The sequence below is a fragment of the Pogoniulus pusillus genome, chromosome 4, assembly GCF_015220805.1.
Source record: "Pogoniulus pusillus isolate bPogPus1 chromosome 4, bPogPus1.pri, whole genome shotgun sequence".
NCBI lineage: Eukaryota > Metazoa > Chordata > Aves > Piciformes > Lybiidae > Pogoniulus > Pogoniulus pusillus.
The window spans coordinates 32,988,605-33,012,024 of NC_087267.1; the positions used below are offsets into that span (position 1 = coordinate 32,988,605).

At 43.8% G+C, this 23,420-nt stretch overlaps 1 protein-coding gene across 3 annotated transcripts in view; it reads left to right on the forward strand.

Moving 5' to 3' along the window:
• RELN (reelin) overlaps positions 1-23,420 on the forward strand; it is a 314,867-nt gene that overhangs the window by 242,407 nt on the left and 49,040 nt on the right. For all 3 annotated transcript variants that reach the window (XM_064142519.1, XM_064142520.1, XM_064142521.1), the window contains 12 exons: positions 506-663; positions 1,564-1,771; positions 8,357-8,433; positions 9,951-10,109; positions 11,360-11,548; positions 11,741-12,014; positions 12,627-12,767; positions 12,862-13,039; positions 15,064-15,148; positions 18,180-18,362; positions 21,359-21,530; positions 21,611-21,713. In XM_064142519.1, the coding sequence (XP_063998589.1) occupies positions 506-663; positions 1,564-1,771; positions 8,357-8,433; positions 9,951-10,109; positions 11,360-11,548; positions 11,741-12,014; positions 12,627-12,767; positions 12,862-13,039; positions 15,064-15,148; positions 18,180-18,362; positions 21,359-21,530; positions 21,611-21,713 (1,927 nt within the window). The remainder of the gene's footprint in view (positions 1-505; positions 664-1,563; positions 1,772-8,356; positions 8,434-9,950; positions 10,110-11,359; positions 11,549-11,740; positions 12,015-12,626; positions 12,768-12,861; positions 13,040-15,063; positions 15,149-18,179; positions 18,363-21,358; positions 21,531-21,610; positions 21,714-23,420) is intronic.

A 23,420-nucleotide genomic window follows, 5' to 3' on the forward strand; every position in this document is an offset into this window, starting at 1 on the left:
TGTTATTCAGGAACAAGAACTTGTTTTTTCTATCCATGTAGGACATGATATTTGTCATGACCTTTCTTGTAGCTAAATTATTTGAAGATGTTTTATTCAAAATTAAATAGCCACTGACATTGCTGAGTTCCCTTCACAAGTGCTGTAAGAAACAGAGTTCTGGGATTTTAATATGTAATTAGCAGCTCAGGTTGAACTGAGTAATGAAAGGCATCTTTGGTGTCTAATTAACTCTTGTTGATCAAAATATGTATCGGTTCTTTGTATTGCAGTGGTGGGTATGGGCCAAAGAAAGAAAAGTCAAAATACAACAAAAAATCTGGAAAAAAATCTGAAGTGAAGTTGCACAAAATGCAGGATGTCAGAAATACTTTCTAGGCATTCATTTGCATCTTGCTTGCAAGTGACTAAATTAGGAAAAGCTCCTTTTAGTCTTCAACAAGAAGCAGTGGATGCTGAAGCTGGGAATAGTAATGCTGTGCCTTTCTTGGTTGTTTCCCTGCAGCAAGACTCGGTTTCGCTGGATCCAGGAGAGCAGCTCCCACAAGAGTGTGCCTGCCTTCGGCTTAGATGGCGTCTACATCTCTGAGCCTTGCCCCAGCTACTGCAGTGGTCATGGGGACTGTGTCTCAGGGGTCTGCTTCTGTGACTTGGGATACACAGGTAAAACAACCCTTTCGAGGTAGGATTGTGGGGGGCACTGGCTGAGTTAAAGCTGTAAAGCTGGCATCTTGTTTTTCCTCCCTGATATTCCAGATAAATATGTGGTGACATGGATTTCATGGGCTGCCAGCAAGAATCTTCTCACTGTGTTAAATAAAATTCAGCATAGGCAACACAGAGCAGCTGAAGGCAGGAGACAGCAGTGATGTTTCTGGCAGCCACAATCTTTGAACATCACTAGCTGTAGGAGTGGGAAGGGACTAGTGATAAAAGGGAAAACAAAATAAAGTGTTATCAACTAAAAAGTCTGCTTAAAAGCCTTTGGACCATCTTCAAAAGATTTGCTGCTGGTTTTGAATGCCCTGGCCATCAGATGGCACAGGACCAGGAGGGAACATATGTTCTGATAGGCCCTTCTGTGGAAAATTCTGCTCATTTTTAGTTTGGAGGGCTTTTATGCTGAAACACAAAAAAAACCTCCCACCTAAACTCAATAGGGAAGAACCCAGTGATTGACACAACTAGTTGCATGCTGCACTCTTTTCAGCCGTCCATAGCAGCAAAGCAATAAGCCAACAGCTTTTGTTCACTTTGTTTGAAACTCCACAAAAGGATAATATTTTTTGTGCACATAAAAAGCCTAATCAACACAAAGCATGGCTGCTTTTCACCAAGTGAAATAAGCCATCTTAAAATTCCAAGGCATGGGGCTTATTCTGCCTGTGGAAGTCTGTAAAGCTGCTTTAAAATGGTACCGTGCTGCTGCAGGGCATTTTATTAGAGAAGTGCAATGCTTTGTCACTTGTGGATGCAACAGAACCAGCTGCCAGTGTACTGTCTGTAACCTTTACTGTGCTCAGTCTCACCAAAGCATCTCTCCTTTGATTTTTTTTCTTGAAGCATCACATGGAACCTGTGTGTCTAATGTACCTAACCACAGCGAGATGTTCGACAGGTTTGAGAGGAAGCTAAGCCCTCTCTGGTACAAGATAACAGGAGGGCAGGTTGGGACAGGCTGTGGTGTGCTCAGTGATGGAAGATCTCTGTACTTCAATGGACTTGGCAAAAGGGAGGCGAGGACTGTTCCTCTGGACACCACAAACATCAGGTCAGTCCTCAGGACTGCTTCTCACAGTCGTCTGTGTATTTGTGTTCTTTCCTCTCTGCCACTGCAAGTGTAGATGTGAGAGGGTGGGAAATGTTCGTCTCGTAATCACAGTCTCTACAAGAAATCTTTATGGCAGAGAAATTCTTTATTTGTTTATTCTGGTGTACTGTCTCCTTGGGAGAGAATGTTTAGCTTAGGAACACTGGAATAGCAGCATCAAAAAAAGGAAACCTTTGATCCTTACAAGCGGAGGTGTTGCATTCTATTCTAGATGAACAGACAGTAGACATGGTCTTGAGAACACACAAAATACAAGCCTCTGCCTATAGCTGGACAGAAAACTCTCTGTCCCCTGACTGCCTTGCCAGATGCTGTGAATTAGTCCACTTGTCAGAAGTGTGAAAAACCAGATGTGAATTGTTTCTGTGTAGCCAAGAGGCTAACAAGCCTTCACCTCTCTCCCTGCTGCCACTGAATCCTGCACTTCTGATAGCAATTAGCCTTCTTCTCTGAAATTGCCTAATTGATTAATGTAATTAAGCTGAACAAAGGGCCATTAATTTTAACCGTTATTTAGCCTGGAGTCTGCTGCCGCTTTGTCGAGCCTCCTGAGGGATCACACACCTGAAACCTTGCCCACCCTGCAATTATATCAGTTAGCTCACTCAGAGATTTCTCCTGACAAATGCTGCTCCAAGAGTAGGTGATGCCATAATTTGCCGTATGATTTGATTTGCTGTGACTCAGCAAAGACTGGCTCTTCAGCTCCTTAGGGGTGCTGCAGCTGTGGGGGCTTCCTTAGCTGCTCCTTGCACCCAGCAGCATAGTGCTAGCTTCCTTTCCTCTGTCATCTGTGTGTCTGACAAACAAGTGAATTATTTATATGATTAGGTAAATTACTTAATAATTAAATTTAATTAATTGCTTGACAAATATGCTTTGGACAAGTTCGTGTTTGCGCTGGAACTCTGGGAAGATCTGAGCACTTCTGTTCCACTGTCCTTTTAAGTCTCGTTTTATTAATTCTGTGAAGCACACTACATCATCAAGAAGTCTGTATTCAAACAGTGGGTTTGAGTTATTCCTTCTTTCCTGAGGAAATCTTAGAATCATAGAATCAACCAGGTTGGAAGAGACCTCCAAGATCAGCCAGTCCAACCTAGCACCCAGCCCTAACCAATCAACTAGACCATGGCACTAAGTGCCTCATCCAGTCTGTTCTTGAAGACCTCCAGGGACGGTGCCTCCACCACCACCCTGGGCAGCCCATTCCAATGCCAATCACTCTCTCTGTGAAGAACTTCCTCCTAACATCCAGCCTATACCTACCCTGGCACAACTTGAGACTGTGTCCCCTTGTTCTATTGCTGGTTGCCTGGGAGAAGAGGCCACCCCCCACCTGGCTACAATGCCCCTTCAGGTAGTTGTAGACAGTAATAAGATCACCCCTGAGCCTCCTCTTCTCCAGGCTAAACAACCCCAGCTCCCTCAGCCTCTCCTCATAGGATTTGTGCTCCAGGCCTGTAGGGAAAAAAAAAAAAGTATTTCCTTTAGCTTTAAGAGTACTTTGAAACCACTTCTAATGCCAGATCTTCATATTTATAGCTTTCCTTTTTTGCAGAGAATGAACCATTTAAAAAGTCAGAAGTCTTAAAATACTGAGCAATGCTCTTTCTTGGCCTTTTAATCTATCACTATTTCTGTTTTGCACAAGAACGTTGTCATCTCGGGTCTTAACACTCTCCCAAGAACATAAACTGGCCAGAGAGACACCTGATAAGGGCAAAGAAGATCTCTCTTCTGAGCATGTGTTCACCATGTGAGCTGCTCTCCTGCGACAACTCATCATTTGTCCAAAGAGAAAAACAGCAACATTTACCATTTTTGTAAGCAGCACAGTGAGCAGTTTAACTCCCTTGAACAATTCAAGCTTGATGCCACATCCCTGGGCTGTTTACTAGCCAGAACAAACACACACTGGTTATCTCAAACACCAGTGGGACTAATACTGATATTTTGCTTTCTTCAGCCATTTGTGTGCTCAGGGCCAGTATCCACTTCATGCTGCTTGACCAGAACACTCCTTAGGCTGAAGCAATTACCCCAGGCTGCTCTAATGTTCAGAGGAGAGAACAGAAGCTTCAAAAGGGCAATACAGTAGCCTCAAACTGCATCTAGCCACCAGTGCTTTGTCTTCTGGAAGCATGTCTCTTTTTTTTCATTAATTATAAGACAATTTGTCTTGGCCACATAAAACTCAGATTAAGACTTCAGACACTTTCCTTAGAACAGATGCATCCCACTTGGACCATCTGTAAAATTAACTGGTTGTTTCTACTAGAAGCCAAAGCAGACTGTTTGTGATAGTGTGAGGGGTTAACTGAAAGACCCACACTCAAAAAAGAAAATAATTCCTCAGCTTAGAATTCTATTTTTCCAATATTGGAGCTCAAATTAATGTCACTAGAAAGAGGAGATTAGAAGGAAGGACTTTTTCCCATTTTTGTATTACTTTTTGCATTCAATAATGCCTTGCATAGAACGAGGTTATTTTATTTGGGGTCATCTTAGCCCCTGCACAGTTATCTTTTACTCTTTTTTTTGGGGGGTGGTTGGCTAGGGAGTTTTGGTGATTTAGTAAACAGCAGGAAAATACATGTTGAGGTTGTGAATGGGAAGGCTGAAGTCCTGCAGTAGATTTGTAAGCTGCTTATTTTTCAGGTTAATAGTGTTTACCCAGGCCTTTTAAGATCTCCTTTCATTAAATCAGGCATGGAAGAGCTACAAATTGAAAAAAATAGTGCAAGACATTACAGTTTCATTTTCATGTTGAATTCCTGCAGATCTGCCTATGCATATGGCCAGTCATCTTGCTTCAGCTACAGCTTTTTGGATGTAAAGTGTACATTTTATATAAGAATGTAAAGAGTTGTTGCTATTTTTTTATGAGATGTACAAAGACTCCTTTCCCCTTTGCCCTTCTCTTCCCAGAGGAGTGGGCTCCATGGGAGCTTGGTGCCCCAGGTTTGTCACGTGGCAAAGATCTGCCATCCCAAGGTGTGTGGTGTTGCTCAGGGAAGCAGCTCAGCAGTACACTGCCAAGCTCAGGAGCAATGCTAGGAGCACTGAAAAGTAGAGCTGGCTCCCTGGAGCCAAGGCCTATAAAGCACTGCTTGATGTTTAGCACGCACATGATGTGCTGCTGTAATCTCAGCTTTATCTGGCCTGTCATCTCCTCATTGCTCTATGTGACTGACTGCATTTGTTTTGACAGACATGAGGAGAATGTCCTATGACATTAAGAGAGCTGCACACATCAAATTAGTTTCACCCAGGCCATTTTTTGGCTTCCACTTTGGGAAACCCCTGAAGCCTCTCCCTCCCTTCTCTTTTGCGTGGCCCAGTGCGCCAAAGGCACAATTTCACCAGCAGTATTCCCATGCTTCTGACTGACAATTCCACACCTGGATGCACTTTAGTTACTGATGAGCTTCCATCTCCCATTCTGAAGGCCTGTCCCTTGTGACACTCTTCACTACCTCTTCAGTGACAGCATTTGCACACAGTATATACCTGGGAACTAGATAAAACCCACGGCATTTGTAATGTATTTATTTATGTTTCACAGTGGTGCCATCTGGCTTGGTAGCTGACTTGGCTCCTCTCCCTCCTGCAGCCCCCATTGCTAATGACTGTGCAGCCATGCGAGAGAGCTGTTCTGGGTCAGCCTTTTACAGATCAAATGGGCTGATGCCCTCTTCTGCACAAAGGGTTTTGGTTTGGGGTTTTGTTTATGGGGATGGTGGTATTTGTTGTTTGGATTTTGAGGGATTTTTTTGTTTTGGTTTGGGGTTTTTTTTTGTGTGTGTGGGTGTTTTTTGGGTTTGTTTTTTGCTTTTTGCAGATATTTACACTTGGTAAATGAAAAACAACATTTCAACATGGGGCTGTAAATCTTGTCTACCTCTGAGACTGCTGTCTGGTGTTTTATTGCCTGTTAAGACAACAGAGCTGCAGCACACAATAGGGCCCACCTAGCTAAGTAATGCAATAGTGTGAACTTGCCTGTTCTTGAGCTACTTATGGGGCTATAATATAAAGGAGACTGATGAGCATATTCTGGCTTCTCCTGGTCTCTTGGATATACAAAACAATTCAGACAGGAGCTGTCAATTTCAGCAGCAGAAATGGTTTGTTGCAATGTTTAGAATCATCATAGTGTGTATGTAGCAGTGGCTGAGGGAAACTGGAGTTCTGTCTGCATTGCACTGGCTCTGGCTGTAGTTTGTGGTTGGTCTGTGCCAGTGCAAATTGGGACCAAATCTCCTAAAGCAAAGATTCCTTCTGGGGAATTGAGTGACAAATCAAACTTTGCAGCTTTGACAAATCAAAATTGCATCTCAAAATTAGTACTTTATAAAACACAGAAGTTACCTACAAGCAGTGGAACTAATGGAGCCTGATTTCCTCAACTGTGTATTCTTTTTTAATCCCAAACCCCCTGTTTAGCAATGACCCCACCTCACCCTGTGTGCTTCACCAGGACAGCCCCCAGCACAAATGACAGGCAGTTGCTTCCCAAAAAATACCACATTAGCAAGTACTCCAGTAGCCATAACACAGCAGGCAGGCATCACCCTTAGTCAGAAACTGGCTAGGTGACAAGAAGGTAAATGACATCAGCAAACTGCAGTGTGCAGATCTCAGCATGGGGACAAGTCACAGTATCACAGTATCAACAAGGTTGGAATAGACCTCACAGATCATCAAGTTCCAACCCTTTACCACAGAGCTCAAGGCTAGACCATGGCACCAAGTGCCACGTCCAACCTTGCCTTGAACAGCTCCAGGGACGGCGACTCCACCACCTCCCCGGGCAGCCCATTCCAGTGTCCAGTGACTCTCTCAGTGAAGAACTTTCTCCTCACCTCGAGCCTAAATTTCCCCTGGCGCAGCCTGAGGCTGTGTCCTCTCGTTCTGGTGCTGGCCACCTGAGAGAAGAGAGCAACCTCCTCCTGGCCACAACCACCCCTCAGGTAGTTGTAGACAGCAATAAGGTCACCCCTGAGCCTCCTCTTCTCCAGGCTAAACAATCCCAGCTCCCTCAGCCTCTCCTCGTAGGGCTGTGCTCAAGGCCTCTCACCAGCCTCGTCGCCCTTCTCTGGACACGCTCAAGCATCTCAATGTCCCTCCTAAACTGGGGGGCCCAGAACTGAACATAGTACTCAAGGTGTGGTCTAACCAGTGCAGAGTACAGGGGCAGAATGACCTCCCTGCTCCTGCTGACCACACCATTCCTGATGCAGGCCAGGATGCCACTGGCTCTCTTGGCCACCTGGGCACACTGCTGGCTCATGTTCAGGTGGGGCTCATGTTCAGGCGGGAAAGTCTCTGAGTTCCCTGCTCTGCTCGGGCACTGTTTTGGGCATGCAGTGCAGACATTTTGTGAAGAAGGCATAGATGGGGGGATGATGACATTCTTGGTCATCTCAATGCTCTTTACATTAGTTATGACCGGGAAAGTCTGATGAATGTTGGAGACGTGCAGTGAAATTTGGTGAGTAAGCAGCAGGACATTAACTGAAATGAATTGCTGTTATATAGCAAATAGTGTGCCTCTGAGAGGAACAGTGAACTAGCCTGGCACTACAGACCACAGCTGAACATACCAGGCCAGCAAGGATACCAAGGCAACATTGCTTATTAGGAGAAAAACAGCGAATTTTGAATCACAAAGATGGGATAATTACTGATTCACGTCTAGCTTAATAGGGATGTTCCAAGCTAGTCCAGGGTTCTGTCAATAAAACCAGTGACATTGCCTCAGAGGGGTGCTGTGGCTTTAGAAAGACTGCAGAAAATTATTGTGAGAAAAATCAAGAACATGGAAAATCTTTCCTGCAGAGAGACAAATGAAAAGATTGTCATGGGTTACAGTAGAAAGTAACAGAGAAGGTAGGGATATGATAAAAGCGCTGGCTACAGGGAAGGCTGCAGGAAAGGCAGCCCAGGAACATTTTTCCTCCATCTCATGGTGTGAGAACAAGAGGATATTCTACTAAATCAAAATGTGGAAGTTCACGTTCAAAGGGTCTGCTTCACAAAATGTCCTGTGAGTGCTCTTGACTGAAAATTGTTTACATCAAGATTTTATGGACCAAAAAGGAGTTGGTGGCTGAGTGAGAATGTGATAATGTTATTAAAACTCTGGCATTTTATTTTAAAGTTTAAACTGATTTCCAATTACAAGAGGTCAATGTAAAACCTGATAGAAGGGGCAGATGTGCTTGCTTTGGAGATTTTGCGTCTTTGTGTGAAAGAAGGAATCATTAAATTGTGCTGTTCAGTCCAACAGCCATTTATTAGACACAGGATCAATAAACTGCAGGGCCATCTTCTGTCTTCAGTCCTCCACTGTTGACTATGGCCATTCTTGACTTCACTGGGAACATTACTCGACCAATAAGCCCAGAATAAAGACCTAACTGCAAATGCCACTTTAGTTAAGAGAGGATAGTTATCCTGACTGATCTTGTGCTATCAGAACATGATCACACTTCTCTTCTACCCCAATGTTTTTAACAGGCTAGTTCAATTTTATGTACAAATTGGAAGCAAGGCCGTTGGTAACTCCTGCAACAGACCAAGAGCCAGGAATGAAGGTAAAGCCTCTTTTCTTAATAATACGCTTTTTTCAGTCTTCTGCAGTGTTTTTGCCTTTTGCTGTCTTTATAAAATCAAAGATTGGTTTGTTTTTAACAGAAATCAATTGCCTCCACAGTTTTCATTAATGGTGCAGAAAACTATTTCCTGTTGTTCCACCTTGTATTTATACTGATTTCCACCAAACTTAACAGTGATCTATCAGTAGAAGTAACTGCTGGGGCCATGCTGGTTTAAGAAAGACAACATTTACAAGATTAAGTGTAAAGTCTCTTATTAGACTACTTGGTAGTATTGGAAAACAGGTAAAGTTACAAGTACACAGGGCTGTCTTTGGGCCTGAAGTAAAAGGAATAAAATTCAAGTTCAGGATAAAGTGGGCAGTCTCTATTTTTGGCTTGAAAAAGGGCTGTGTGCCTGGAAATCTGTTCAGCTTCTCAGCTACGCCAGTGGGTCCCATAAAAGACTGCTTTCCAACTTGAGCTCATGTATAATTTACCTGAATTGCAGAAGTCTAAGAATGCAGCTAAAATGTCTATCTACTTTAAAGAAATTAATCTCTCCCAGCTGTGTCCTTTCTTCTTTTACCCACATGGTTCGAGTCACTGGGTGAGTGGGATGATATTTGTGTTTGCAGAGGATAAGCTGAGTTTTGGGAGCAGTTTCCTCATGTAAAGTGGTCTAGTTGTATGGTGACAGACCACTAACATCTGTAGATGAGAAAACTTTGATTTCCTCTCAGTATAAGTCATTTAACTTCAATGGACTGATTCCTACTGTGTGCCATTTACATGGATAACAACTCCTAACTGCTGTCTTTCAGCACAGGTTATACAAAGATTTGATTTCCCTCTCGTTTGCACCAGTAGGACACGGGCACATTCATTGTCTTTGAGCATGCTAAAGTATAGAAGAATTTTAAGAGAAGAAATGTACACAAACAATTCTTCTTGTGTTATCCCCCTCAATGAGCTTCTAAGTGACTTCACAATTCTGCTGTATCCTGGTATTTGTCATACTCTGTGTTGGATATGAAGACTAACTTAAATTATCAAAATACTAAGATAAGTACTTTTTAAGGATGCTGTGAGCTTGCACAGGTAGCATGAGCATCCTGAACTACCCTTACTGGGAGCCCAGCTGTCAGAGTTACAACATTGTGCCCCACATAAACTGCAAGGACACCAGAAATGCTGCCTATGTGAAGAAAGCCATGCTAATTCCTATCGCTTCTGTGGTACAGTCACTACTTCACTGAGGATGTGAAAGATTTCTCTTCTAGGCTGGGTAAAGACAAGCAAGATAACATATGGCACCTGGTGAGCCCGCATGACCTGTGCCATAGGACTTCATCTACCAAAGTGGTCCTAGACCAGGAGATGACAAAAGGTGTAGGGAAGATGCCAAGAGTCAGGTGTACTGGACAGAGGTTGGCAACTTCTGAGTGCAGGCTAGAGAGCTGCCCCTCTTTGCTCTGTGCAGTTAGACTAGCTGACTTTCTTCCTTCTAAACACAGGGCTTGTTGTTCAGTACACAAATGACAACGGGATCACCTGGCACTTGCTGCGGGAACTGGACTTCATGTCATACCTGGAACCCCAAGTGGTCTCCATAGACTTACCTCGGGATGCCAAGACCCCTGCCACTGCCTTCCGCTGGTGGCAGCCACAACATGGTAAGCAAGACACCGTCCTAAAGCTTCATTAAGCAGCTTTGTACAGTCCGTGTGTGACTGCTGCTCAGTGTGGGCATGCTCTGCAGAAACCTTAGCTTGACACAGACACAGCATGGTAAGCAGCTGGGTGCTGGAAGAGCATACTTAGGCTTTCCTCAGTCCCCCTGCAGGTGTGATTTTCTTTTATAGCACCAACCAGAAGAGTGGACTGAAGAGCAGATTTTTTTCAGTTTAAAGAAAAGATGCTGAGAGATAACAGAGGGGAGAGGGAAAATACTACACAGAAAAGCCTAACTAAGACAGGAGGATTTACCTGAGTGTAGAGTGAGCTGAGCAAGGATGCAAAATTGCTTACTCCTTTTATCTTTTTGTTTTTCTGTTTTGGAAGAGGAGACATAATTTGGCCTTGATTCCACCTACCTGATGGCTCCCATCTCACTGTCTTAATAACACATTCCAAATAAGGACCTCCATCCCCTGCCACTTCTGGCGGCACACACCCTGCTTCCTCCACCCTGCTCTGTTGCACTCCAAAGCCCACTTAACCTCTTCCCACATCCTCAGCCATAATGCAGTGCAGAATGGCCTTGTCAGCCATAACTCTTGCTTCTCAGAGTGGCAAGACAAAAGTCCTGGCACATCACTGTGAGCTCACAATTTATTACCAAGACTTTTCTTCTTCTCCTGTGAGGGCAACGATTGCACAGTACGGTGGTGTTCTTAACATGCCAGAAAGATGAAGGGCCAGAGATGATCACGAACTGAGATACCTGTAGGCTGGAGAGCAAGAGAAGACAGGTTTCTGGGAAGAAGGTGAAGATCATCATTCCTGTGAATATAAGCTGTATCAAAGGCCTTCGGTATTTTCCTTTGTGTGCAGTAATCTTCCATACAAAAAGTACTTTGGGAGCTAGACAGAGACCTTTCTGATTAGCTGTGGGATATGGCAGGAAGGTTGTGACCCATAAAATGGAAATCCCCAACTAGGGACTCAGGGACTGTCTTATTCAAACCCAGAAGAGCATATGATGACAAAGGCACTGAAGCCTTGAGAAGTGAAGAGGGAAATACCTGTGATTATCTGAAATGGAAACATGCTTTAGAGTCCAAGTTCATCCCTGAGCAATGTTTTAGCCTTGTTTAACAGCTCTCAGTCTACGTGGCTGAGCACTGCTCACTGGATTAACACAAGATATGCCCATAAAACAATCACTTAGAATCCTCTAACCTGCCTGATCTGCTTTTTACAGGGAAGCATTCAGCTCAGTGGGCTTTGGACGATGTCCTCATAGGGATGAATGACAGCTCTCAGACTGGCTTCCAGGATAAATTTGATGGTTCTGTAGATTTGCAAGCAAGCTGGTACAGAATACAAGGAGGTCAAGTAGACATCGACTGCCTGTCTATGGATACAGCTCTGATGTTCAGTGAAAACATTGGTATGTGTCAGCAAACCCTGCTACATTTGTGTAAATCTAGTTTATAAATTACGGGCAATTCGGGTCTAGAGTAACCTGCAGGAAGAGAAGGCTGAAGAAAGGTGAAAATACCAATAATCAGTCTGAATGGCAATGCTGAAGCCAAAGGCACAAGATGCACTCTCTTTCTGTTGCCTCTCTCTCCTTTCTTAGGAAAACCTCGTTATGCTGAGACTTGGGACTTCCACGTGTCAGCCTCCACTTTCTTGCAGTTTGAGCTGAGCATGGGTTGCAGCAAACCCTACAGCAATTCTCACAGCGTTCATCTGCAGTACTCTCTAAACAACGGGAGAGACTGGCACCTGGTGACAGAGGAGTGTGTGCCCCCCACCATCGGCTGCCAGCAATACACCGAGAGCTCTGTCTACACTTCAGAAAGGTTCCAAAACTGGAAGAGAATTACAGTCTACCTCCCACCCTCCACCAAGTAAGCCACTACTCTTCTGGCTGCTTAGCATGAGACAGATTTTGCTGATCTAATTTGAGCAAACATTCTCCATCTTGGGAATTTTCTCTGCGTCTTTTGAATGATTAGATGTGTGCTGTCACACCGTCAGAATTTAAATGTCCCTTCAAAACAGTTCATCAGATACAATGCGAACTGCAGGAACTTAATGAAGTAACAACTTCAGATGAGTGAATTCTGAAGTCTTGCCTATGACAGCAAGAACAGGAATGCTAACCCAAGCTTTTCTAGCATTTGCACAATAAGAAGCAAGACTTAATGCCCTGACCTGTCCTTTCATATAAAAGCATTTGCTGTCGTTTCATATTACTTGTCATCCAATCTTTAGCCATCTTAGTCATGGGAGTTAGCAAGTCAAAGTGCATGTTACTGGATGTGTCTCCTCCACCCTTTTGACCCAGAGGAGAGTTCTGCCTGCCTCCTGGTGCTATCACGTAGTTGTAAATGGATGTGGCAGGTACGCTGGCATCCATCTATCTACATACAACCCTGCTCTAGTTCAGAAATAAAAGATGGTGCTGCTGCTTGCTGCTGCTCTGAACAGATCTGCAATTCTGCCTCTATTTGTTCTAGCTCTCCCAGGACTCGGTTCAGGTGGATTCAGTACAACTATGCCTCTGGCGTTGATTCTTGGGCTATTGACAATGTGGTGCTGGCTACCGGATGCCCTTGGATGTGCTCTGGCCACGGCATCTGTGATGCAGGTCGTTGTGTGTAAGTAGCAACCTGTTTAACCTGCTTCATAGGAAAGATCTGTGGTGTACCTAGGCCAGATGGATAACACCTTTTCCTCCCACTTTGTTGCTAGGTGTGACAGAGGCTTTGGTGGTCCATACTGTGTTCCTGTAGTTCCTCTGCCAGCCGTCCTGAAGGATGATTTCAATGGTAACTTGCATCCAGACCTTTGGCCTGAGGTCTATGGTGCTGAGCGAGGAAACCTGAATGGTGACACCATCAAGTCTGGAACAGCTCTCATTTTTAAAGGGGTCAGAGACTATTTATATTGAAAAACAAAATGAAGATAACCCAATAGAGCTAAAAATAGAAAGTACATTTTTTGTTGTTTCCTCTCATATGTTTATGTCTTTAGGCTAGAATTTAATCTTCTCCCTTTTCCTGTCTTCTCTTGCCTGTGGTATGTTCCATGTCTGTCACAGGTGTGTTTTGTGAGCAAACAGGTTTCATCAGTTTGTTGGCGGTTACTTTCATTTGTGGGATGCATTTCTCCTTTACTTGAGTTCAACTTCTTTATGTGACTTAAATCACATATCACAGGATGTGAATTATCCAAAACTTGGATTGGTTGTTCCTGCAGGTTGTTTCCCTGGGAAAATGGGTCTGAAAAAGAAGGAAGCTCTGAGAGGTGGTTTGCCTGATCTCTGCAGAACAGGGACCAGCTCTGGCCCCAGGATCCACACAACTTTGAGCTCATCCGTAGAGATAGACAGAACCTTAGGGGTCAATGTGAGGTTTCCCATCTGCTTCCTTTACTTACTGCTCTAAGGCAAGAAGTTACCCCAGAAAAGGATATTTCTAAACATGTGGGGTTTTTTTTTGGCACAGAAAAGAGCTCCTGAGAGGAGTCTTCCTGTCTAGGAGTCAGAGTGCTTAGCTACTGTACACTTTACCCAAAAAATGTCTGTGGAAACTGAGACTCGGTGTCTTAGTAAACCAATGCATGTGGATCAGATCACATCCCAGAGGCTCAAAACATGTACCTCTGTCTGCACCTAGTCATGTAGCTGTGCCTTTGGTGGTGATGTGCACCCTTTCTGTTACTATGGGTCACTTTACCAAAGCTGCCATTGTCCCCATCTTCTGCCTGGAAGGAGTGGGACAAAGAACTAGTCTCTTGCTGCCAGTAGCGTCAGTAAGACAACATCCAGACAATAGTAAGCTTCAGAGCACCTTCAGTAATGGGACATGAGATTCACTCTGATATGAGTCAAGAACTAGCTGAAGGGCCATGCCCAGAGTGGTGGTGGTGAATGGTGCCACATCCAGTTGGCAGATAGCCAGTAGTGGTGTGCCCCAGGGATCAGTGCTGGGCCTGATCCTCTTCAGTATCTTTATTGATGATCTGAACCAGGAGATTGAGTCCAGTATCAGTAAGTTTGCAGATGACATCAAACTAGGAGCAGGTGTTGATCTGTTGGAAGGTAGGAGAGCCCTGCAGAGGGACTGTGACAGGCTGGATGGGTGGGCAGAGGCCAGTGAGATGAGATTTAACAAGGCCTAGTTCAGGGTTCTACACTTTGGCCACAGCAACCCCAAGCAGCACTACAGGCTGGGGACAGAGTGGCTGGAGAGCAGCCAGGCAGAAAGGGACCTGGGGGTACTGGCAGATAGTAGCTGAAGATGAGCCAGCAGTGTGCCCAGGTGGCCAAGAGAGCCAATGGCATCCTGGCCTATATCAGGAACAGTGTGGCCAGTAGGACAAGGAAGGTTATTCTTCCCTGTACTCAGCACTGGTCAGGCCACACCTTGAGTACTGTGTCCAGTTCTGGGCTCCCCAATTCAAGAGAGATGCTGAGGTGCTGGAACCTGTCCAGAGAAGGGTAACAAAGCTGGTGAAAGGCCTGGAACACAAACCCTATGAGGAGAGGCTGAGGAAGCTGGGGGTGTTTAATCTGGAGAAGAGGAGGCTCAGGAGTGACCTCATTGCTGTCTACAGCTACCTGAAGGGAGGCTGTAGCCAGGTTGGTGGTTGGTCTTTTCTCCCAGGGAACCAGCAACAGAACAAGGGGACACAGTCTCAAGTTGTGCCGGGGAAAGTATAGGCTGGATGTTAGGAAGAAGTTCTTCACAAAGAGAGTGATTTGCCATTGGAATGGGCTGCCCAGGGAGGTGGTGGAGGCACTGTCCCTGAAGGTGTTCAAGAAAAGCCTGGATGAGGCACTCAGTGCCATGTTCTAGTTGACTGGCTAGGGCTGGGAGATAGGTGGGACTGGCTGATCTTGGAGGTCTCTTCCAACCTGATTGATTCTATGATTCTATTCTGTATTTGCAGGAAGGACTGAGAATGCTTATATCAAGAGATCTAGACTGCACCAATACTGTGTACATCCAGTTTTCCTTTAAATTCATTGCCAAAGGTAAGATCACTGTTGATCTACTATCACTTGTCTAGCTTTATTCATACCTAGCAGCACCACAGGAAAAGATATGGATTTACATTTTCAACTTCAGTGCATATGATCATCAGTTTTCTCTAAGTGTGGGAATTTGTTTGAGATTCTGGATCATCCCTACCTTGCTCCCAGCCTATGTGGCCCTTTGTGCAGTTCCTAAGAAAAAAGTAAGTTGTGCTGATGTCAAAACCAGCACAGTTAGTACAGCTGGTTTGAGCAGAAGACAAGCAAAAGAGCTCGAGATTTTTTTTGAGATTTTGTAGTATGCTGAGGGGTTAAAAAGATGAATTTATCATTATTTTAAGCTTCAAAGCAGTACCTATAGTAGATTGGTTATGGGACCAATGAGGAACTACAGGGGCTTTAATTTTCAGGCTTCAGTTTACTGCATTAAAGCTCTTAACCTCTGACTTCCTAGTAGGTATCTTAGAGATGACTAAACCTCTGTAATTCTACTTAACTGTGTGTGAGAAATGCCCAGACTTTGCAAGCTAAGTGTAAACTGTGGTTTAACAAGCTTCAGACAGTTTCTCTAGTACAAGGATTTTCAAGCCAGTGATTCACTCACCCCTGCTGTTAGTCTCTGTCATCTCTGGCTTTGTCAAAGTATTTTGTCCAAGTGAGGGGTGCTGTGGCAGAGAACCACTGCCCTGCTTGAGGATTTGAGTCACTCCCACACCATTTCAGAAATTTTCCCCAGCATTGCTTGTAGAACTGGTATTTTCATGCTGAACTCTCAGCATGCAAAAATTCCTCTTCCTTTGGTGAAAGAAGGCTTATCACTCTGGGACTGGACCCTGACCCACCCTTTTGAGGTGCTGGAACATGTCCAGAGAAGGGCAACAAAGCTGGTGAGGGGCCTGGAGCACAAATCCTTTGAGGAGAGGTTGAGGGAGCTGGGGTTGTTTAGCCTGGAGAAGAGGAGGCTCAGGGGTGATCTTATTGCTGTCTACAACTACCTGAAGGGACATTGTAGCCAGGTGGGGGGTGGCCTCTTCTCCCAGGCAACCAGCAATAGAACAAGGGGACACAGTCTCAAGTTGTGCCAGGGTAGGTATAGGCTGGATATTAGGAAGAAGTTCTTCACAGAGAGAGTGATTGGCATTGGAATGGGCTGCCCAGGGAGGTGGTGGAGGCACCGTCCCTGAGGGTCTTCAAGAAAAGCCTGGATGAGGCACTTAGTGCCATGGTCTAGTTGATTGGATAGGGCTGGGTGCTAGGTTGGACTGGATGATCTTGGAGGTCTCTTCCAACCTGGTTGATTCTATGATTCTATGATTCTGTGACTGACTCACCCTTTGCCAAAAGACAGCGTGGAAAGAGTTTTGATACATCTCTCTTCCTAAATATGTATCTTAGCCAAATCTCTGTATGGGCAGGTGAAAATGAAGCTTTTTCTGATGTAAGTTTGATTCCTTTAATAGGGGTTGAATGATACATGCTGGCCTCTTTACTAATATTGTTTGAGTACTTTATGGAAAAGAGAGAAAACAGTAACAGCCAAAAGCATAACATGCTCCAAAACCATTAACATGCCAAATGTTTCATATTATAAGGCAAAATCTTTGTGAAGATTTCTTTTACCTTCAAAATATTTCTACATATGATCCTTGCCAAGATGTTAAAAATTAGAGTGAGCATTATTCTGAAATATAGGAATAGCTGAAGGCTAAAGGCTGGACTTTGACACGTGATCCACAAGAGGTAAAGGAAAGAAACTCAAAAAGAAATCTTTTCTCCTTAAATCTGTGTCTTGCTAGCCTTAGGTTGGATTCAGGTCCCAGCAGGCTCCCTAATCTTGAATGCAAATTAATATAGCTGAGCACATTTCTCAGCTGTATGTTATTTACTCTTAATTGCCACCACCAAGCTGAAATCAGCTCCTGACTGTAAATGTCTCCTCTTTGCTCTGCTGTACATGCAGTGGTTGAAGAGAGGCTTTGTGCTGGAGCAGAATGGAGCAGGACCATGCAGATCAGCAATCCTGGTCATTTTAAGAACTAAGCATGAGGGAAACCTGCACAGTAATGCAGAGCGAGGCAGGAATGAAGAAACTGTCACTTAATCATTTGCTGCTGCTAGTTTCTGCCCTCAGACTGAGTTCTGGGAACATGCCACACTGTGAACGGAATGAAGTGTGTCAGTTTGAGTGAGAACTCAGCCAAAAATACTACCACTCAAGTGCTGATGTTCCTGGTCAGCAAGTCAGTCATGAGCCAAATATACATTGGGGTCTGAGCTTGTACAAGGTAACCAGCATGAAATATGTGTGCTGGGCTCTGATCAGGATGTGTTAACAGCTAAGAGCGCTTATTGATGCTTTAAAGCTTTCATAAATAAAAGTGGAACTGTTAATCAGAACATTCAGATTTTGCTCTCAGTTCTACCACTGATTTTTAGGCTTAGCTTAAAGCACAGAATATTGGTGGGGGTTTTGTTGTTGTTGTTCTTTTTAAAACATGCTAATAAAGATCCTCAGCACTTGGTCAGTTTTCTGGTCATGACTATGCTCATATGAGTGTCTGCAGTTGGAGCCATAGACTAAATTTGTGAGGATGAGGACTGTGTCTTTAACTGAAAGTGCTGTGGATGATGATGATGGTAATGTACCTGGGAGAAACATACAAACACTGAATTACTGAAAAAAATATCTGTGGCAGAAGGAACTGATTTGCTCTAATCTAATCAACTAGAACACTGAGGTAGTTTCTTATCTAGGTAATGAACTGTGTCCATACATATCATGAACAGCAACATAAATTCAGGCCCTAATTCCTTAACATTTTGCAGACAGGTAAACAAGGGAAAGCAGAGGAAGAGGTGTCCATAAAATAGACATAGAACACCTTAACAGCTTGAGAGGCTGTTAAATGAAGCTTAGGCTCTGTAATAGATGTCAGTAACCTAATTGTATTTACAATTAGGAGTGCTCTTGAGAGAATGCTTTTTAGAGCTGGATTACAATTAATGTAAGTGCATGTCCTCTCTGCTGCAGGCACCCCTGAGAGGTCTCATTCTATACTGCTGCAATATTCTGTCAACGGTGGCATCACTTGGCACCTGATAGATGAGTTTTACTTCACACAGACCACAGATGTCCTCTTCATTAACGTTCCTCTGCCCTATGCAGCCCAAAGCAACGCGACGCGATTCAGACTCTGGCAACCTTACAACAATGGTAAGGAAGAGACGCTCATGGGGCTCCAGGTCCACACTTGCACAGCTCAGCCTCTGCAGGAGGCAAGATATTTGATCTCAACAAGAACAGAGGCTCTTACATTATCTTTCATTATATTTGACCTCTTCAATTACTTTTATCACAGGGTTATGTTTACTGTCCTTATAAAGCTGCCATATGCTTTGAAGTGAAATTACTTTAACTTAATAACCCTTGACAGTATGCAGAAGACTCTCAGCTTTGGTCCTGAAGGAACTGGGTGAACAAGCAACATCAATAAAGATAACTTCACTCTGGTTCTTCTCATCATTTTTAACAGACCTGATTCTTGTTTACATGGAGGCCCCATAAGAATACTCCAATTACACTGAAGTGTCTCAAGTGTAAATGGGAACTGATTCTACCTTGCTCAGAATTAACTAGGCATTAAAAACTCATTTAGAAAGAGAAAGTAGTGAGCAGTTAATGTTTTGATTAAATTGTAGAGGACTATAGAAAGCCATCATTCCTCCTCATTACAGATGTGCCTTCTGAAGGAAGCCTCTGGCTCCTTTCTGCTCTCACATATTCTGAGTACATCTCTTAGCAGGGGCTAACATCAAGGGCAGTAAAGAATTTTGGCTACCATTTAGACACAGTGATGCAGCAATGAGTTATTCAATACAGATAAATGCCTAGCACACATTTTACCAAAAATGCAAATCCTAATCCAGTCCTAAGAACCCAATCTTCTGATGAGTCCTGCCCCAAACATTTAACTAAGCATCTCTTGCAGACATCATCCTCAAGAAGGAATTTTATTTAAAAGAAGCCTTTTTGTTTTGTTGATCAACACAAAATTCCTTAGATAGATGGGGAAAGCAGTTGAACAAAAGATCTGGCAATGTAAGCCTTCCTTTCCAGTTAATGTTCCAATTGCACAACTTACCTGAATTCATAATCCATTGGAGGGAAGGTCAGTATCTTCTTCTGTCTTAAAGACCTCTGGCCAGGCAAACATAAGCTGCTGAGTGTAGGGAAAAAGATGCAGAATGAAATCATGCTTCAGACTGCTTGGGCTTTACAGTAACTGCTCATGTTGATGCTTCTAGGACTTGGGAGTGCTGGCCAATGAAAAGGTCACCATGAGCCAGCCATGTACACTTGCAGTCCACAAAGCCAAGCATGTTCTGGGCTGCATCAAAAGCAGCATGGGTAGCAGGTCATGGAAGGTGATTCTGCCCTCTGCTCCACTGTAGTGAGACCCCACCTGGAGTACTCTGTCCAGCTCTGGAGCCCCCAGCATAAGAAGGGCATGGAACTGTTAGAGTGGGTCCCAAGAAGGCCATGAAAATGATTAGAGGGCTGGAGCACCTCTCCTGTGAAGACAGACTGAGAGAATTGGGGCTGTTCAGCCTGGAGAAGAGGAGGCTCCGGGGAGACCTCAGAGCAGCCTTTCAGTATTTGTGGGGTGGGTAGAGAACAGCTGAGGAGAGACTGTTTACAAATGCCTGTGTCCTGCTTTCAGAGAGCCTGCTCTCACAGGCAGGAGATAAGAGGGAAAGAAGCATAAAAGAAGCCCTGGGCTGAGATCAGGACTTCAATGAACTGATCCAGTGCACAAGGACCTCAACCTGTTTCACAGAAAAGTGCAGCAAAAGCAGAAGCTGCAGCAGAAGACAGCCATAAAATTAATCCCCTGCCAGGTTCCAGGCATAAAGCCAGCCCAGTGGAAATGACCAGCACCCCAAACCAGGAACTGGAAGCAGCAACCAGAACAGGAGTCCTGTCATGTTCCAATCTGATCTTCAAGCTCCATGGTGCTTTGCTCCAGCCAGTACTTTCATTGTGAGGCTGGCATGATGGCATCATGGTGTTGAATATCATCAGCAGATTCAATTGGCTAAACTCATGACAGCATGTAGTGATAGGACAAGAGGTGATGACAGAAGATAGAAGAAACTAGATTTAGATTCAATATTCAAAGTAAGTACTTCACCATGAGGGTGGTGAGGAGCTGGAACAGGCTGCTCAGAGAAGTGCTGGAGGCTTCTGCCCTCGATGTGTTCAAAGTCAGACTGAATGGCACCTTTGGCTACTTGATGTAGTAAGTGTTCCTGTCCATGGCAAGTGTGATGGTTTGGGTGTTCCCTGCACCCCCACACTTTGGAAATCACCCGGACTAGGCTCAGCCAGCTCTGGAAATTGAATGAAGCTTTATATTTACAGCTTAGCACAATTTACAAGCAGATATTTACAATATATACAGCTATATACAAGTTAAAAGGTAATACAGAAACACAGCTCCCCTCCCAGAAACCCAGGAGGGGCTCCCAACCACCCTTTCACCTTCTCCCACCCCTCTCTACCTTACCCCAGATGTTGCCTTGTGCCCAAGGAAGATTGGAGAATCAGCCAGGGGGGATAGGAAGCAGGTGGATTAATCAGAGGTTAGGTTAGAGAGAAATGCAGCCCACAGCCCAGACAGAGAGCAACTCCCTTATCTATGTTTGGATTCTTGCTCTTATACATCTCAGCAAGCCTATGAGTGAAGTAGCCATCACCACTCTTTCCCTTTCACAGCCTGTAATCTAGTTCTTCTCACCAAAACATTCTAGTTGGCTTCAAACTAGCACAGCAAGGCAGATGGTGCTAAATGATCTTTAAGGTCTCTTCCAATCCAAACTGTTCCATGATGGTTGCATGATTCTTAGCTTAGGAAGACACAGCTGCCAGAGTTTCAGAGTAAACATGATTTAAACAGAAGGTAATTGTTCAACACAGGTTTTTCACTGTTCAGTCTGTTGTGACTTCTACAAATTTTAGAGTAATAGAAGTTGAGTCTTTAGAGTCATGCTGCAGAGCAGCATGTGGACTATTTCCATGGAAAAAGAAAATACTGAAGCCATGTTTTTAGCACTCTTTTTCTCCATATAATCCCTAAATACTAACTAGTGTTCTGCTCTCTCACAGTGGTAGTATTAGATCCTAATAGGAATGTTTTGCTTTCCTTGTAGGCAAAAAGGAAGAAATCTGGATTATTGATGACTTCATCATTGATGGAAATAACCTAAAGAACCCCATGATCCTTTTGGATACGTTTGACTTTGGTCCCAAAGAGGACAACTGGTTTTTCTATCCTGGTGGAAACATTGGGCTTTATTGCCCATATTCATCCAAGGGAGCTCCGTAAGCATCTCTCAGCAACAAATTAGAATGAAATTACTGTGACAAAGGGAGGCTAAAGCAGTCCTCTGCTCTTTCTGCAGGGAAGAAGATTCGGCTATGGTATTTGTTTCAAATGAAGTTGGAGAGCACTCCATTACAACAAGGGACCTGAGTGTGAATGAAAACACTATCATCCAGTTTGAGGTACTTGTCCTCAGAGTTATTTTGCCTTTTGCCTAGAGTTATGTTCTTTCAGGTTCTGCTCTTTGCTGCATTTGCCTAGCTGTTAGGATTATCAGGTAGAGAAGTCTTTCTAGTTTCCCTTGTAGTTGTTTTGATTATACTTTCCCTCATGTGAATGTGTCACAAAGCTTTTAATACACAGATAAGGGAAATTTCTGCTTCAAAGTAATTTGCATGCTAAATTGCTACATTTGTCTATATATTTTCACTGATAGCATTGAAGTCCATGTCCTACAAGTTAGAGAGCCACCAGTGACAGACAAGGTGATAAGCAAAATCCAACAAGAGTTCAGATTGCCACTTCACAGCCTGCTCAGCATTTCCACAGACTTCATCTGTGATGCTAGAATTTGCTGAATTTTCTCAGCCAGCCAACATCCTGCTTTCTCTAGCGTCTGCTCATTCTTTCATAGATGCTCTAGAGGAAGCTGCTCTTTGGCCATGATGGCCTGGGTTCATCCCATCACAGGGAGTTATTTAAAGCTCGTGAATAAGGATGTGATGGTTTGGGTGTTCCCCACCCGCCCACACTTTAGAAGTTACCCAGACTAGTCTCAGTCGGCTCTGGGAATATAAATGAAGCTATTTATTTACAGCTAGCACAATATACAAGCAGATATTTACAATATATACAGTTATATACAGAAATATACAAGGTAAAGGTAATACAGAAACACAACTCCCCTCCCAGAAACCTGAGTTCCCAGGAGAGGCTCTCAACCACCCCTGCACCTTCCCCCTGCCCCTCTCAACCTTACCCCAGTCCTAAAGAAGAATAGAGGTTTAGCCAAGAGGTTAAGAAGCAAGGGTGAGTGGAAGGTGAGGTTAGGGAGTGAGATGTTGCTCAGCCAGCAGCCCAAGGCAGAATGTGTGAAAATGGCAAGAGTGTTATCTAATGTTTTTGTTTCTTCTTCAGCAAGACTCTGAGGGGAGTAGACATCACCATTGTTTTCCTTTCACAGCCTATGATCTAGTTCTTCTCACCAAAACATTCTACCCTGCTTCAAACTAGCACAAGGGATGGTATTGGTTGTGCTTTTCACAGAGTCAGTGAAAACAGATGCTCCAGTGACCACACATGGTTTAAACTGTGCTTCTCATTTATCCTAAAGTCTAAACCATGTATTGGCTGGGGCAGCTCCTGGTGGAAGCAACCATTTAGCCTATTATATATTAGTTTAGGGAGGATCATTGTATTGTTATTAAGCAATTGCAAATGAACCTTTCATGTAAATTGCCATAGTTACCAGGGTGCTTTTAACAAAGATGAAACACGCTGTAACATAAACAGCAAATGACACCAGTTTAAGAACAATTACTAAGATTATCCTCAGGGTTTTTGAAGAAATCCAGGCTGAGCTGTACACTCATGCACACTTTAGTTTCTCATGCAGCTAATCCATAAATTATTGAATGCAAACCATTTTCTGTTTTAAAATATAGATTACAGCCTGTAAACCAAACATGTTTGAGGTCACTTTAAGATATTAATAAGTCTTTAGAGCATTAACCTCTTAAAATCTACACACTTATTGCCATATGTGGTAAGAACATTGTTTCCAGCTCATATTTTGAGGACTTCAGTGTAAATCAAGCGGTTATGCGTAATGCAGGAGAGTTTATCTCTGTCTCAAGAGTCAAAATGTCACTGGGTTAATCATCTCTCTA